General features: G+C 40.9%; 5 protein-coding genes across 5 annotated transcripts; 2 read left to right on the forward strand and 3 right to left on the reverse strand.

Annotated features, from left to right (window-relative positions):
- Window positions 1-544: 544 nt before the first annotated feature.
- On the reverse strand, window positions 545-919 carry N7519_000709 (uncharacterized protein; the record flags this gene model as incomplete). Its single annotated transcript, XM_057287487.1, has 1 exon — window positions 545-919. One exon carries the CDS (start codon window positions 917-919, stop codon window positions 545-547), a length of 375 nt encoding a protein of 124 aa, XP_057153570.1.
- Window positions 920-10,237: 9,318 nt separating this feature from the next.
- Window positions 10,238-10,576, reverse strand: N7519_000710 (uncharacterized protein; the record flags this gene model as incomplete). Its single annotated transcript, XM_057287488.1, has 1 exon — window positions 10,238-10,576. The coding sequence occupies one exon, from the start codon at window positions 10,574-10,576 to the stop codon at window positions 10,238-10,240; it is 339 nt and encodes a 112-aa protein (XP_057153571.1).
- A 1,119-nt stretch (window positions 10,577-11,695) lies between these two features.
- On the forward strand, window positions 11,696-11,982 carry N7519_000711 (uncharacterized protein; the record flags this gene model as incomplete). The annotated part of the gene is made up of 2 exons (XM_057287489.1): window positions 11,696-11,712; window positions 11,763-11,982. 2 exons carry the CDS (start codon window positions 11,696-11,698, stop codon window positions 11,980-11,982), a joined length of 237 nt encoding a protein of 78 aa, XP_057153572.1.
- A 385-nt stretch (window positions 11,983-12,367) lies between these two features.
- Window positions 12,368-15,155, reverse strand: N7519_000712 (putative mRNA splicing factor RNA helicase (Prp16); the record flags this gene model as incomplete). The annotated part of the gene is made up of 3 exons (XM_057287490.1): window positions 12,368-12,751; window positions 12,822-14,362; window positions 14,417-15,155. The coding sequence occupies 3 exons, from the start codon at window positions 15,153-15,155 to the stop codon at window positions 12,368-12,370; spliced, it is 2,664 nt and encodes an 887-aa protein (XP_057153573.1).
- A 757-nt stretch (window positions 15,156-15,912) lies between these two features.
- Window positions 15,913-16,574, forward strand: N7519_000713 (putative prefoldin subunit 2; the record flags this gene model as incomplete). The annotated part of the gene is made up of 4 exons (XM_057287491.1): window positions 15,913-15,952; window positions 16,022-16,112; window positions 16,252-16,444; window positions 16,542-16,574. 4 exons carry the CDS (start codon window positions 15,913-15,915, stop codon window positions 16,572-16,574), a joined length of 357 nt encoding a protein of 118 aa, XP_057153574.1.
- Between the last annotated feature and the right edge of the window lie 223 nt (window positions 16,575-16,797).

A 16,797-nucleotide genomic window follows, 5' to 3' on the forward strand; every position in this document is an offset into this window, starting at 1 on the left:
ATTATCTCTGCTATGTTAGAGACAGTACTCCTCTGTCTTTGATCGTCTGAGAAAGCTCTACTTCAATTTCGAGTCTCTTGACTGCACGATTTAAAATGCTCTGATCATCATATGCGTTGGTCATGAAGACGAAAGCCGTGCCGATCTACTAATATTTTACTTCATAGTGCGACCGGTGTCAAGAGACAATGAGGCCTTCTTAAACAGTGTCTCCTTACTGCGCTGTACTTTTTGATAAGCCCTTCTCACGTGACTGGTTCTTAAGGCGTACTGAACGGCCGGTGTCGGTGTAGTGGGACTTGTTGAAGCAGGATTGCCCATTAGCTGTATTGTTGCTTGATTTTTGAGGTTACTATAAAATATAGGAAGCGGACCTGGGCGAGCTGATCCTCATGTTCTATGCGGACGATCGACTATTTCCTAGGGAGAAAATTGAGAAGACCAGTCAGGGACAGATAGGCCCTCAATTAGATTCGATTCGGCCGCCATCTATGACCGTGTAAAGGGCCTTTCCCATAAACAGTAGCTTGTAAAATGAGGGCGGTTATACAGGTGATGCAGTTTTCTTTTCACCTCCACGTTTCTGAGCCCATTGCGGTCGAAGGTATATGTACTGTTCTCGGAGAACGTTCTGGTCGTGCTTGACCTCCTCTAGGTCGGCTTTGGTGGATTCGATGAGCGTGGTTTGGCGATGGATGATATCCTTGAGGTTGTCGATGAGCTTCCACACCTCTCTGGTAGTAATCCGGCCTGTGCCCTCGGTGGGTGTATAAGCTTCGCCGTTTCTCGTTCTTTTCCCTATGATTTGGCCTGCGTCGATCGATACTCGAGGCTGGAAGTCTTCAACTGAGAAGCTGGCGTGGGTTTCTTGGGTGTTTGTGGGATGGGGCTCGGGCCCTCCCGCGGGTGGGTCCGCCATCGGTCCGGGCTCGGTCCACAACCACAACAGTTTTACGTCGAAGATGATATCAACAAGTCCCTTGTCTCTTTTTCCAACTGTTCATGGGGGCTTACCCGGTGGTACCGGTTGCATTCGGGTGTGTATAGTCACTAGCGAAGTCAGCTTCCTCCCTAACACTTGCATTTCTTTTCTTGGGACCCACTGCCAAGGTACTAGCGCCAAAATTTATTCAACGGGTATCAATAAAAAATTCTCTCCTGAATGTATCGAGTTGTAATTTACAGTGAAATTACCAATTCAAATGAGCTCAACATTGAAAGGCCTGGTTTTTGGTTGGAATGTGCTCAATATTGCATAATGCACGTGACCGATTATCTTCTCGCAAGGCGACTGGCTAGAAAAGATCCATCGATAGTTGCCGCCCTCAAGTCACTGCTTCCATGGATAATTATCCGTTAAGCCACATCAACTAATAAACTTCAAGATGATGTTCACCGTAAAATCTTACTTCCCCTTGCATCTAATTTTTATTTCCGCTGTTACGTGCGGTCTTGACCTAGGCCAAGTATGCAGAGATGTGACCGCCCTCATGATTCGAAGATTAGATGCTGATGTTTACCTAAATCACGGAATAGTGAGTCCTTGTCCCTAATAGTATCATATGATATTCTACTTTGATGGTGCGGATCATGGTATTTCTATCCCGGTAGACAACACGTGACCTACCGAGGGAGGTCATGTCGTCCCGAAGGGTTTGTAGGGTTTGCATTACCCTGGCTGCCTCAGGTAGCCTATAGGAAGTGAACTGCCTGAGGCCACTACAGCCTAGGAAGTAGCCTAGGCGTATAGAAAGTAAAAAGGGGTTTTCATTAGCTAGGAAGCGAGGGCTTTTTATTATATAATTAGACTATATATATCTACTAGCTAGGAGCTATCTAATAAAAACTATACAATCCTTATAGTATCTTATCTAGTAGTATATTATATTAACGGCCTCGCCTACTATAGCGAGCTAGCGGAGAGTATACCTATTAAATAGGAAGCGCCGCTAGACCCTAAGGATACGCTATAATATCCCTAAGGAGCTAGATAGTAAAGGCCTCTTAAGCGAGAGCCTTTTATTATAGGAACTCGATCTAAAGGGCCTAAAGGAGAGCGTATAGTAACTAAAAAGCGAGAGAAAAGCTAGTAGCGACCTCGCTTACTAGCTATATAAGAAAACTCTTTATAAGGCTAAGGATTAGTATCCTTAGGAGGGGAAGTAGAGCCTTCTAAAAAGTAGAAAAGGAGAGTGTTTACTAGGATAAAGAAGTAAGACTTCCTTCCCTAAGAAATACCCGGATAAGGAAAAGTGTAATAACTATAGATCCTAACCTCTTTAATAAGATAATAGAGTAAAACCTCCTATTAGAGATATAGAGAGAAGGCCTCTAAACTAGCCCTTTTCTAATACTAGATAAATTCTATAGATATCTCTTTAAAAGGATAAAGCGGGTATTCGACTACTTCTTAGACTTTCTAAAGAGGAGCTCTATCTTTAGCCGGGTACCGCTAAATAATAAAAAGCGGCTTATCTAGTTAGAGTAAGTAATAAATATCTCCTTAGGCCTATAGGATATACTCCTTTAGAATAAGCTAGGAGCTAGACTATACTATTCGGAGTTAGCTAGTAAGCTAAAAGGACCTAGCCTAGCCGGAGAAGTACTAAAGAAGCTAATAAAAGAATACGGCTAATAACTAGCTTTATAACTACTAGAAATATTTTAAAAAACGCCGCTTACTCTCCGGCCGCCTAAAGGGAGATATATATAAAACTATCTTCGCTTTTAATCTCTTTACTAGAGATATAGGAAATAAGTAGCGGATTTATCGAATAAAGGTCGGAATAAATTAAGAAACCGCTATTAATATATAAAACGAGTTTAAAATATAGATTAAAAAGCGCTTTAAGCCGAAGACTATAAAGATAGACCGGTATTATAGCTTTATAGATAAGCGGTAGAAAGGTAATAGCGTTACTAAATACTACTCGGCACTCCTAAAGTTATCGAATAACTTATAGAAGCTAGCTATAGAGTATAACTTTATCCTCTAGCTAGTCTCCGGACTAAACTCGACACTCCGGGCCGAGTAGTATAAATAGAAAAACTATCTTATAATAGTAACTAAAGTAGTTAACCTTCTTCTAGAACTCGAGAGGAGTAGTTAGGAAGCTACTAATACCTACTTCTATCGCTTCCCGAAAAAAGGACCCTAATACTATAAAGCTAATAGCGATACTAATTAGGGGTATCTATTAAAAATATAGTAAATAGGGCTATTTTAAAAGGGATTATAAAATAAAGAAAGAAGAGAAAGCGGAAGAGGGAAAAGTAGAGGGTTAGTAAGCCTTAGCGAGCTTACTAACCTATTTTTTAAGCCTATCTATCCGGAGAAGGATAAGGAAATTAAAGAGGAAGAGCCTTCGCTCGCTAGCCTATAGCTTAATATACTAGGGGATAATCTTATATTTTTTAATAGCTACCTTTTTTAGTCTACTACTAAAAGAAGCCTAATTATAGCCTATATACTATTAGACTATAGAGCGAGCTATACCTTTATATTATTAGAGATAGCCCGGCGAGTAAGGAGAAAATAGGATAAGTACCGGCCTTTACTAATATAGTTACCGAATAGAGAAAGGATATATATATAAAGAAAGATAGAAATAGCTATATTATTTACTAACTAGATAGGAAGTTAGATAGTTTAAGCTATAGATCTAAAAGGGTATAATATAGTATTAGGTAACGACTTTTTTAATCGATATAACCTCCTAGTTAGCTTCTTTATAAAGAGGATATAGTTAATAAACGATAAAAGGAAGTACTATATATAAGTAGTAAATAGTAGAGCGGTAGGTACGAAGATTAAAAGCTTATTAAACTTACTTTCTAAAAAGGAGGCGCGGAGATTACTATAGGATAAATAGACTAAATACCTACTATTCTATATATAGGAATTTAAAGAGGAAGGGAGGCTAGCCTAAGGCCGTTTAGCGAAGCTATTTACTAAATATATAGACGTTTTCTTAGATAAATTACTAAAGTAGCTTCTCTTTAAATAAGCTTTCTTATATTATATCGATATAGGGAGTATAGTTCCGATTAATATTAACGCCTATCCCTTATTATATAAGAAACTCGAGGAACTAAAGCGGTAAGTAAAAGACTTTCTCGATAAAGGACTTATCTAAATATCGGCTAGCCTATAGGGCTTTCCGATAGCTTTTATAAAGAAACTAGGGGGAGCCTAATAAATATATATCGATTACTATATACTAAACGAGTTTATAGTAAAGAACGGATACCCTTTACTAAGAATCTAGGACTTATTAGAAATCGTTAGATAAGCTAAATATTTATCGAAAATCGATTTAGCTACTAGGTACTAGTAAATATATATAGCTAATAAGTCCGTCCTAAAAATAGCTTTTAATACTATCTAAGGAAAGTACGAATAGCTTACTATACCCTTTAGGCTATATAATATACTAGCCACTTTCTAAACGCTAATAAACAAGACTCTCTACCTATATTTAGAGAAAATAGTTATTATCTATCTTAACAATATCTTAATCTTCTTAGATATAGAGGAAGAGTACTATAAGTATTTAGAGGAAGTGTTAAAGTGTTTAAAAGAGTAGAAGCTATACGCGAAACCTAAGAAATATATCTTTATTATTATAGAGCTAGAGTTCTATAGCTATATTATTAGGAATAGGGAAGTAAGACCTATCCCTACTAAGTTTAAAACTATTATAGAGTGGCTAAGACCTATAAATATTAATAAAGTAAGACACTTTCTAAAACTCGCTACTTACTACCGCTATTTTATATATAGCTTCTTTAAGATCGCTACTCCGCTATATAATCTTATTAAAAAAGCCGATAAAGAGCTCTATAAAAAGAAGTTCCGCCTAATTAACTAGATAGAGTAATATAAAATAGCGTTTAAAGAGCTAAAGGAAGTGCTTATTAATATATCTATCTTTATTTAGCTAGACTAAGCGAAGCCCTTTATTATTAAAATAGATATCTCCGAGTAGGCTATTAACTTTATACTAGGGTAAAAAGCGGAGGATAAGAAGGTATATCTAATAGCGTTCGATAGTAGGAAGCTTAAAGCTACCGAGCTAAACTACCTAATATATAAAAAGGAGCTACTAGTAATTAAGGAAATATTATATATATAGAAGAGATATCTAGAAAATAGGACTACTACTATAATTATTATAGACTATAAAAGTCTTTAATACCTAGCTATAATATAAGAATATAGTAAGCGTCTAGCGAGGTAGGTAGATAAATTCTAATTATATAACCTCGCTCTCTAGTATAGGAAGGGTAAAGAAGTAGTTATTCCTAATATAATTAGTAAGCGTCCTAACTTTTTAGGAGAGGGGCCGGTAAATATAGCCTAGACTCCCCTAATATAGGGGTAGCTTATCTTTATAATAAAAGTCGGAGGATTCGAAGAAATAGAGTAGTATAAGGCTATAGTATAGTACTTACTAATAGGAACCCTATCTAAAGATAAGTTACTATAGAAAGAAGTATTATAGTATATAAAGAGGCTAGTAATATATAAGTCCCCGCTTCTCGATACTACTTTCTAGAAAGAGAATATAAAGCTAATATTTAGGAATAGAGATAGGATAATAGCCCCCTATCTAAAGCTACTATTAAGAAGGACTTTCTAAAAAAGATATACGCGGAGTATAGCTACCTAAGCTACTCTAGCCTATATAAAGTACTATAGATAAAGGTATAGTAGCTAGGTATCCGGTAGGATATAAAAGAAGTAGTTCGGACTTACCTAAACTACTAAATATCGAGGTCTTAGAATAAAAAGTTCGAAAGGGAGTCTATTAAATATATAATAAACGCTAGTATATAGCTATTTAAGCGCTAAAACCTAGACTTAATAGGCCTTTTACCTATAATACTAAACGGTAATAAGTAGATAGTAATAGCTATCGACTATACTACTAGCTAGCCGCTAGCTAAAACGCTCCTAAAAGCTATAGAGAAGGCTATTATAAGCTTCCTATATAAGGATATCTTTATAGTATATAGAGCCCTACTAGAATTCTTAATAGATAATAGAGCGAATTTATTAGCCGCTTCTATCGAGTATTATATTAAGCTAGTAAATATAAAATATCGACTAATAATACTATACTACCTATAGATAAATAGGAAAGTAGAGAACTTTAATAGCTTATTTAGTAAGATACTTACTAAATACTATATTAGAAAACTAATAAAAGCGTAGGATTTATACCTAATATAAGCGCTATTTATAACGAGGGTCTATAAGTATATAATAAATAGGATAAGCCCTCTCTTTTTAGTTTATAAGACTTATCCCTATTTACTAGATAATATAGCGCTAATCCTACTAGGATATAATATAGTAGATCTAGATATTTAGATCTAGGCGATAAACTATACTAAAGCCGAAGCTAATAAGCGGTTACTATAGAAAGCAATTCGCGTAGAGCGGATTAGGGATAACCTAATATAGGATACTAGGCCTTTAGAAATAGAAACTTAGATATTAGTATAGAATAAAGTAAAATAGAAGTTCGAACTATAGTAATTTAGGCTTTATAAGATCCTAAAAAGCTACCCTTTAGAGATATACGCGTTTACTAAGCCTAGCGGCTAAGTACTTTATAATCTAATTAATAGCCGCTAGTTTATAAACGCTTAGGTCGATAATCCTAACTAATTATAGATATCTTCTAAAAATAAGTATTATTTATAATAAACGGAGCTAGATATCCGCTATCTTTTTAATAGTAAGGAGTAAGTAGATATCGATTCTAATAAACCCTTTTTTTACTAAGAACTCTCTATAATCTTATAGGCTAATTAGCGGGGAGTAGAACGTTTAGAGGTATATTCTTATTTAATAGGAAGGGAAGAAGCGATAAAATATATTATATAGAAAGCGGCGTCTAGTAAGAAGAAATAAATATAAATAATATAAAAAGATAGGGTCCTATTAGAAAACCGAATCTAAAAAGTAATAGAGGTCGACTAGAATCTAAAAGCGGCGGAATAATAGAAGTAAAATAATAAGTCCTTAAAAATAGAAAAGCCGCTAATAGTAAGTAGGGGCTAGAAAAAGGTCTCTTTAGATATAGAATCTACTAGATATATAATAAAAGAAATCGAGGAAGTCGACTTATTAGCGGAAGAGCTACTAATAGTAAGCGGGGGCTAGAAAAAAGTCCTTTTAGATATAGAATCTATTAGATATATAGTAAAGAGAGTCGAGGAAGTCGATTTATTAATAGAAGAGTTACCTACTAGAGGGGAGGAAATAGAGGATATATCTATAGAGGATACTCCGGAGATATAAGAAGCTCTATACCTCTTCTATAAAATATAAAGGTATCCCCTAACTTCCTAGCCGAATAGGAAATAGAGAGGCGATATAAGAAAAATATTAGGATTACTATATACTATAATAATAGCTACTATAGATTATTTTTTATACTCTATAATCTATAATCTATAGAGGAAGAATTTAGTCGGAACTATCTATATTAGTAGAATTAAAAAAGCGATAAAAGGAAAAGAAGAAATAATTAAAAGCTTTAAAGAGTAGGAGAAAGAGTACCTCTATAAATAGACTCGCTAGTAAACTACTTTAAACGGTTAGTAATATTCCGGAAATTAATATCTATTAGCTCGATAGTATAATAGGTATAGATATATCGGATAAGGATTTACTAGAAGAGAGCGGTAAGTTTGTATAAAGGGATATTAAAGAGTTTAGGAGTAAAGATAGAATTATATATAAAGGGGTCCTCCTCTATAATAGCTTCCTAAATAACTATTTCCTTTTATTATATACTACCTTTAGCTACTTTAGTCTCCTCTATAATAGTTTCTTTAAAGGACTCCGATTAAGCGATATAAGCCTATTTATAGCGAGTACTTAGATAGAGTAGGATAGGAGTAGAAAAGGGAGCGAGAGGGTATTAGAAAGCGGTAATATAGATTTAGAGGAACTAGAGAGTAGCGGTAGGTTAATCGATATAGAGAGAGTAGCGGGAAGTAATACTAGAAAATAAGTAGTTTATATAGGATTTAAGATAAATAACCTTACCCCGACTATCTAAAGAAAATATAATAACGCGATAAGAAGAAAAGGTAGAAAGAGAAGGACTTTAATAGTATAGATAAGCTTCCCTTATTAAGAGAGTAAAGCTAATAATCTAGCTAAACGCCCCTATAATATAGTTAGAATTCTCCGAACCTACGTCCTATATTTATAACTTACTATCTACTATAGGCTAGTTAAGGTCCTAAACGTTCTTTATAAAGATAGCGGTTATAAGCCGCTAGTAGAGGCCGGATAGGAGGCCTTTAATAATAATATTAGAGTTATCGTCGAGACCGAGAGGGAAGCGAGTAAGATCGGTTCTATTAAGATTAATAAATTTAGCTATAGTAAGCTAATAAGTTAGTTATAGGCTAGGGCGAATAGAGAAGCGGGAATACTTACTAATCTTATTATTAATCTTACTATCTTTACCCCTAAAAGAGGTAAGCTTACTTATAGGGGGAGGGGAGAGCTTACTTCGTTCTTTACCGCTAGATAAATTAATAGCGGCTCTAAGAGTAGCCTAGGGGTCCTAGGAACCGGAATATATATTAGGGAAAGCTATCCTAAACCTATTAATAAGTAAGTTAGCTTAGCTTCTTAACTAACGAGATAAGTAAAAAGAGCCTATCTATTAGTAAGAGAAGGGGCTATAAAGTAGAGAAGTAGATAATATATAGAATAAAAAATAGATATAGCTTTAGGTAGGACTCTAATAAGTGCCTAAGAAAAGAGAGGAGAAGAGATTTTCTAAGAGGAAAAGCTAGGGTTTTATATAGAGAGCCCCTCTATTTATCTCTTACTTCCCTTTTACTAGAGTAAACTATATCTACCCTTTAGTAAGTAGGATTTATACGGCTTCTCGGGTAATATAAAGAGCTTTTACTACTTAGAAAGTGCTAGAATAGAGCCTCTTTATATAGAAAGTAAAGAATTACCCGATCCGGAAGTATATACGGCTTTATATAAATAATACCGAGGGCGGTATCTTATGGTAAGTAGGGAGGGATATCGTCCCGAAGGGTTTATAAGGTTTGCATTACCCTAGCTACCTTAGGCAGCCTATAGGAAGTGAACTACCTAAGGCCACTATAGCCTAGGAAGTAGCCCAGGCGTATAGAAAGTAAAAAGGGGTTTTCATTGGCTAGGAAGCGAGGGCTTTTTATTATATAATTAGACTACGTATATCTGCCAGCTAGGAGCTATCTAATGAAAACCATGCGATCCTTACAGTATCTCAGTCAAGGCGGGGTTGGTTTATTATTAGTGCCGTTCGCTTGTGAAATACGTTATAACGTATTCCACAAGCGAGTGGCCACCCCAAAACACCATAGTAAATGCGATATATTCCACATTTATATCTCAACAACCATATATTCATCCTATCTCCCCGTTTGTTGATAGTCATTGATAAGACTTATTAGCACTATAAATCAATTTCAAAGAGAGTAGAATACTATCTTACTATCATTTCAAAAATTACCGAAAATTACGTGTCTAAAAACTAGAAATATATATAACGCAGTCACAAAGCCATAAATGTCCCCAAAGCTCCCTAGATATGCTAGATATCATATATAGAGCACTATGCTATAAAGAAAAGTCTCTATAGACCACCATTGTTGAGATATCAAGTTGTAATATATCGCATTTACTATGGTGTTTTGGGGTGGCCACTCGCTTGTGATGGCCACTCGCTTGTGGAATACGTTAACTAGTTATGGAGGCATGTAAACCACCTCAAAAATTGAAGATGCATACATTTGTATAGGAGAAAAAGGCTTCATTTTCATATATAGAGAAACAGCTGACAACCTTGGAAAACTACCCAGGCCTGGTACCTTACTTATTGAGGTAAGTGTAATAGTAATCCAGGTATTTTAATTCTTCTGCCGGTTTTAATTCAGGCACCTAGGCCAAATAAGGCATTAAGGCATCAGTATTTCCCGGAAATGGGGTTTTGGCAGCTGGCGCCTATACGTCTTCGTACATAGTGTGTGAAACGGCCGAAGGACTTTCATTTTCCCATCTGCGTTTAATAGTAGAGTACAGGAGTCCCAATAAAGATAACCACAATAACCACAATAACCACTCGAGTTTTCAGTCACTCCACATCTCCTGGGGATCGCGGATCAAGTCCAACAGAGCCTTGAGGCGTGGGCTGTCAGGACCCCCTCAGACCTTGGCCTGGACCCAGTCAAGCAGTCCCTTCACGCCTTTCTTTTCAATCTGATCGTAGCTCGGCGGTGCATCAATCATGTCAAATGGGTCCTCATGCCAAGTCAGGTATCGATATCGCTGGAGAGCATTGGTGTTCCCATCTCTTTCCAGCTTGATTTCCGTTTCAGTCTTCTCGCCACCTATCGCCATATCCGTCGGGTTGTGAGGTGTATGCTTAGTAGGCGACCAGTGGAGTAAAGAGGATGGCTTCTCGTCGCCCATGACCATGTCTATCAGGCTGTGATGTGTTGCCTGCTTGGTAGATGAACTCGGGCGGAGTGAAGAGGATGGCATGTTTGGTGTTGATGTTTGGCGTTGATGTTTGGTGTTGATGTTTGGTGTTGATGTTTGGTGTTGATGTTTGGTGTTGATGTTTGGTGTTGATGTTTGGTGTTGATGTTTGGTGTTGATGTTTGGTGTTGATGTTTGGTGTTGATGTTTGGTGTTGATGTTTGGTGTTGATGTTTGGTGTTGATGTTTGGTGTTGATGTTTGGTGTTGATGTTTGGTGTTGATGTTTGGTGTTGATGTTTGGTGTTGATGTTGATGCTTGGTATTTTGTGCTTGATGCTTGAGATTTCTGAGTTGTGAGTAGTAAAGGAAAGGGGTTGGAGGGGTTTTTATGCTCATGCTCTGACTTGAACCTCCGACTCCCAATTGGGGGTCGGTTGACCTCCGACACTCAATTTGGGTCGGACCTGTTCCACGGTAAACCTTAGGAAACAAAAGAGTAAAACCTCCTTCCGAACGTCCTTTCAATGGATGATTTTGGTTATAGCCACCTGGGCAACTGGGTAAGAACGCTGACTCTGTGGCAAGAGACAATAGTAGAGCTGCCAACCCTGATAAATGCAAATAGGATTCTAAATCAAGGGTCTGAGAATATAGATTGAATAGGTTGAACGCCAAATCAATCCTTGGAACTCCAAACCTGATTAGAAATGCCTCTATTTCGACACTGGTACCTCGAATTCTATCGTGGTTTCTGTTACTGTTCCGTTTATGACGCACGTAGTCAGGCTGGCACCTTCCCCATAGTCGCCTTGGGCTTCTGTCGTAGATCATCAAGCAGTCTCGTACTCGTAGGAACATCACTTTACCAAAAAAATACATCAACATCATGGCGTTTATGATCTGTTCTGTTTTTACGCTCGTGTTCTTTGCTGTGGGTGAGTCTACCTTCTTTTGAAGCCTTGTGGCATCTTCAATACGGTTTCCCAAGTTTAAATGATTTGCTAACATAGTCAAAAAGGGGCTTCGGCCCAAAACGAAGAAACCTCTAGCCTTGCTCCCCCCGCTGTTAATTGGGCGGCCCTGTTGGACAAAAGTCCCTGGCTTGCGTTCCGTGGTTGTTCTTTCGGTCTTGCTCTACCAATTTGGGACGGCCGCAATCCGCCTCTGCTCCCATCTCGCCATGGAGTACTGCACCCGGTATGTTGTGGATTACTACATAGAAAACATGACGCTGACAGCTTTTCAAGCCGCCTGTTTCAGCCCCGCGTCCCCCGTCCTGCCGACCCTACCCCAGAATCCGATGGCACAGCCATCGAACTGAATAATCTTCCTCCCCTCCCAGTCTCTGGCTCAACGCCAGATCTTCTTGATAGTCCCGTTCCTGATTCGGGTTCGCCAACCCTCGTCCCTAACCCTCCTCTCCCCCCTCGCCTGGTAATCTCCGGCGCCAGTAAGCCGTTGAAGTAAGTGCACATAGAAGACTGATCACCAAGTAAAATCTAGGACAACCATTTTTTTCAATATCTAAACTATATAATGTGAGCCCCCTTTTACTTCTTCAATTCCACCTCGAAGAGACGCATGCTAACGTGTTACTTGAACATAGAAATAATCTCCGGCGGTTTCTTTTCTTCTCCTGTTTTTTCCTGTTTGTCTTTCTGGTGACAAAAAAGCCCATTATATATTTACCGAGGGTGGGCAGTATGCCGGAATGAAAGAAGTACGAGAATAAGAACGTAATAGCAATTGTGGGTATCGATTAAACAGTGCATGTAAATGGTTCTAGAAGACAAAAAGATATTGTAGAAACAGGGCACTCAAGTCCCTAATTATTTTTGTTTCAACCGCAAGACTAGAATGCACGTCCTGGTCTCCGGGGCACCGTAGGCCTCTTGACCACAATGCTTCCAGGACGACTTCCGCCTCCATCAACATTCCCTCCAGGCCGCGAGGAAGCAGAAGATGAAGCAGTCAAGCCACCGACCTTGCGTCCTGGCTTGATGATAGGTTTACGCACGGCGGACTTTCCGCCAACCTCGATTTCCTTTCTGCGGCGGGTGGGGTCGTTGCGTTCCTGCTCGCGCAATTTCTCAGCAGCAGCGCGTTCACGGTCAGCCGCCATCTGCTCTTCGATTTCCATGCGCTTGTTGAACTCGATTTCTGTCACGCGGCGGTCGCGCTGTGAGTAGCCTTTCTCTTTGACGGAGTAGAATACACCACCGAGTTCGGCGAGCCACTGAGAGAAACAAGTTAGTATAGTACCAGATGACATACAGGCGAAAAGGGGGAGGGGAGGGGTAACTTACATGAGGGTCAACGGCTGTCACTGTGGACATGTATTCCTTGGCTGTCAGGATCAACTCATGGTAGACGACATACTCGGGCACATGGCCGATACCGTAAAGGGCACTTGTGGGATGGAGCGCCATGGTCACGCTGGTGCGAAGGTTGATGAACTCGCCGATGCCCTTTAGTCGTGCGGCTTGGTGGAAGAAGCCCGAACAGATGCACTTGCGGATCTGGTCCCAGTCTGTGCCGCAGCTGATGAGGGGCATTTTTTGTTGGGTCATGATGTCCTGAAGTTGGTCCCGTACTTCCTTAGCGCGGCGCAGTGTTTTGGAGTGCAAAAAGTGCTTGGTGCACCAAGCATCAGAGTGACCGTTGGTTTTCCATTGAGTATAAACATGGAGAAGAGTCAAGTGGTCAGATTCTGGAACGAAGAATTTCTCGCGGGCAGAATCGGATTCCTCCTGTCGTTCCTTGGGACGATAAAAGACATTTGGAACTGAGAGCATTGCGACGATGGATAACATTTCCTCGCTGCACTCGTATTCATCGGAGGCCATGATTATGAGCTTGGCAAGAGGGGGATCCATGGGGAATGGCGTCATGCGACGTCCTAGAGGTGTAAGTTCACCTAGGTTGTCCAGAGCACCCAGCGACCAAAGCTCGAAAAGAGAGGTGGAGATGGTCTCTTGTGGGGGAGGATCCATGAAGTCGAAGTCCAAAAGATCCTTCACGCCAAGGGATTTCAGTAAAAGTATGGTATTGGCAAGACTGGTACGCTGGATCTCCGGGATTGTTGAAATGTAAAGCTCGTTCTTATACGCTGTCTCCGTGTATAGACGATAGGCCTTGCCCGGCCCAGTCCGTCCAGCACGTCCAGATCGCTGGTTTGCATTGGCTTGGGAAATCGGGGTGACCTGGAGAGAGTCCATTCCCATGCGCGGGTTGTACACCTTTAGCTTTGAGTAACCTGCATCCACGACGAACATGATGCCGTCGACCGTCAGACTTGTCTCGGCAATGTTCGTAGCCACGATTACTTTGCGCACGCCCGGGGCGGCCTTCTCGAAGATCCTTGCTTGTTGCTCGGCCGGCATTTGACTGTAGATGGGTAAAACGCTGAGTTTTGGCGGATCATTCAGCTGCTTCAACCTTTCTTCGACCAGCTCGCAGGTTGCCTCGATGTCTTCTTGTCCAGTCATGAAGACAAGAATATCACCAGCGCCCTGAGATACATGAATGGCCAAGACCTGCTTGACCGCACTATCAACATAATCTTCACAAGGTGTGCGCGAGAAGTGAAGATCAACAGGGAAAGTTCTGCCAGGAATGATAAATTCTGCGGCACCGCCAAAGAAGCGCGAAAATCGTTCGGAGTTCATCGTTGCCGAGGTCACGATCAATTTCAGATCCCTGCGCCGAGTGAGGACTTTCTTGAGAAGACCCATCAAGACGTCGGTGTTCAAAGCTCTTTCGTGTGCCTCGTCCATAATGATGCACGAGTATTTGTCAAGATCCTTTTGGGTGAGAGATTCTCGCAGCAATACGCCATCCGTCATGTCTAGTATATAGATTAGCTACATGATCACACCAAAGCGGAAGGGGAGAAACTCACATTTGATCACCGTGTCATCACTCGTACAATCCTCGAAACGGATAGAGTATCCAACGAGTGCACCCAGCTCAACATCCATCTCTTCACTGACACGCTTCGCGACACTCATAGCAGCCACACGGCGAGGCTGCGTGCATCCGATCATACCGAACTTAGAGTAGCCATCCTCGTGTAGGAATTGAGTTAGTTGGGTGGTTTTCCCAGATCCGGTCTCTCCAACGACCACCACAACTTGATTATCCCGGATGACTCTCATGAGATCTTCGCGCACGGCAAAGGCGGGCAGATACTTTCTCTGCTCGCGCATGGTCTTACTCTTGCTGAAAGCGCTGGAGCCAGCGTCTTTCTTCATATGTTTGGCAAATTTGTTTCCTCCTCCTTTGTAGGTTTCCTCGACAGGCATGGCGACTGCGCTGTCTCCTTCGTCCTCTTTGACGCCCATGAAGTTTCCCAGGGCTGTGCCGGCGACATTTGTCGCCTCCTGTGCTTGCTTTTGTCGCTCGCGCTGCTGCCGGCGCTCATTAACGACCCTGCTTCCTTTCCGACTAAATACCGCCATGTCACTTTGTGGATCCCGAACAGCGGAGATCGGCTCCAGCTGCTTCGTGAATATCGTGCGACCATCGAGAAAAGGCGGCCGGAGGTCGTGGACGAGCAAATGTACTCGAGTCGCTTCTTCATCTTCGGGCATGAAGTCGCCGTCATGATCGCGTCGTTGTGCCACACCAGAAGTGAGCATTCGATTGGTCTCCCAGTTGTCAATGTCCTTCCGCTTTGCGTCGCGTAGGCCTGGTGGCAGGTGTCCAAAGCCCTTGTGCCTTTTGGCCGGAAGGGCCCATATCGTTGCGAGACATGTCGTTCAGCCGGGCTAGTAATCCAGGTTTAAGGCTTGAGTGACTCGCAACGTACGACCCCGTCTGGTCTGCGTGTGGTTGAGTCTATGAGAAAGTGATTCCGCGGAGTCGAACCTCTTTCCTATCGGCTAGCGCTCTAAAGTCTTACCGCCTTTTATTGCCTGAAGAACGCCACCACGCTGGCAGTCTAGCTTCTAGGTAGGAACCTAGTCTTCTAAAAAGGCAATGTTATCGGCAATATTCAGCCTCGTTTTCTTAAGGAGGTAGTTTCTTGGCAGCCTTGCTGATCTGAAAGAGCCTTTTCTTTATATTGTAGAGGAAAGCGGTGGAACTGATCGTTATCGCAATCAAACATTGCAAACTGTGATATCAGTCACGTGGCTAATAACTTACTTCATGAATAGCATATAAATTGGTAGCGTAGAGGTAAATCAACAATTATTACAATAGTATTGGAGTTCCTTCGGGTATTTGAGTAAATATCTGCCATTTAAAGCTAAATTAACTTGTGTGCGGGTTGTTGATGTGCATCAAAAATTCTATAGTAGTGGCCTCAGCCAACACCGAAAAGCAACCGCCCCGCATCGTCATCTCAATTTCTCGAGCTCCCTCATTCCGACCACACCGTATCAAACAGCCATCATGTCTAGCCAGAAACAAATTGACCCTAAGAAGCAGCAAGGTATGCTTCTTCCATTGACCCTTCAGACCTTTAGAATTCACAAAAGCTGATGCGAACCTCTCAATCCAGAGCTTCAGAACCAATACACCAACTTCAAGAATACCCTTCAGCAATTAGCGCAAAAGATTGGCGATATTGAGCAAGAGGCAGAAGAACACAAGTGAGTCATGATCAGGGTTATGCGCTGTCCCAGCATATTGGGATGTTGCTGGGATTGAATCGGGGGCTTCACCACGAGCTAGCACAACCAGCGATGTCCCAACGAATATGTACAATGCTAACATCTATTTTTTTTTCAGACTTGTGATTGAGACGCTCGACCCTCTCGCCGCAGACCGCAAATGCTTCCGCATGGTGAATGGCGTCTTAGTTGAGCGCACTGTCAAAGATGTGCTTCCTACACTCAAGACCAACTCAGATGGGTTGAAGCAAGTATTGGAGGACATGCTCAAGCAGTACAAGTCAAAGCAGAGTGAACTGGATACCTGGAAGGTAAGCGCATCTCATGTTTCATGGTCGTTCCTGGGCCTGAAACCATATCCGAGAGTTTGCGATACGGGCAGTGCTGACTTAAGTTTCCCCTTTGCAGAAGAAAAACAACATCCAGGTTGTACAGCCTTAGTTGCCTTCCTTTTCTTTGTATACTTTCAATTTAAGTGTTTCCGGGTGGTGCTATCTGAGTGTCAGAGCAATAGGCTACCGGCGTTACTAGGACGGCAAAAGACTAGACATAATGCAGCGTTGATTTGTGCTTTGATGCCAAACTTGCGAGGTTAGCTCCTTATCATAGTAAAAAAGAAATGCCCATCAGTCCTGATTCGTTGATGTTCCAACTTCGTATCTTG

Source organism: Penicillium mononematosum, assembly GCF_028829835.1.
Source record: "Penicillium mononematosum strain IBT 11891 chromosome Unknown utg000001l:1.0-4488741.0:1.0-4491989.0, whole genome shotgun sequence".
NCBI classification, from domain to species: Eukaryota; Fungi; Ascomycota; class Eurotiomycetes; order Eurotiales; family Aspergillaceae; genus Penicillium; species Penicillium mononematosum.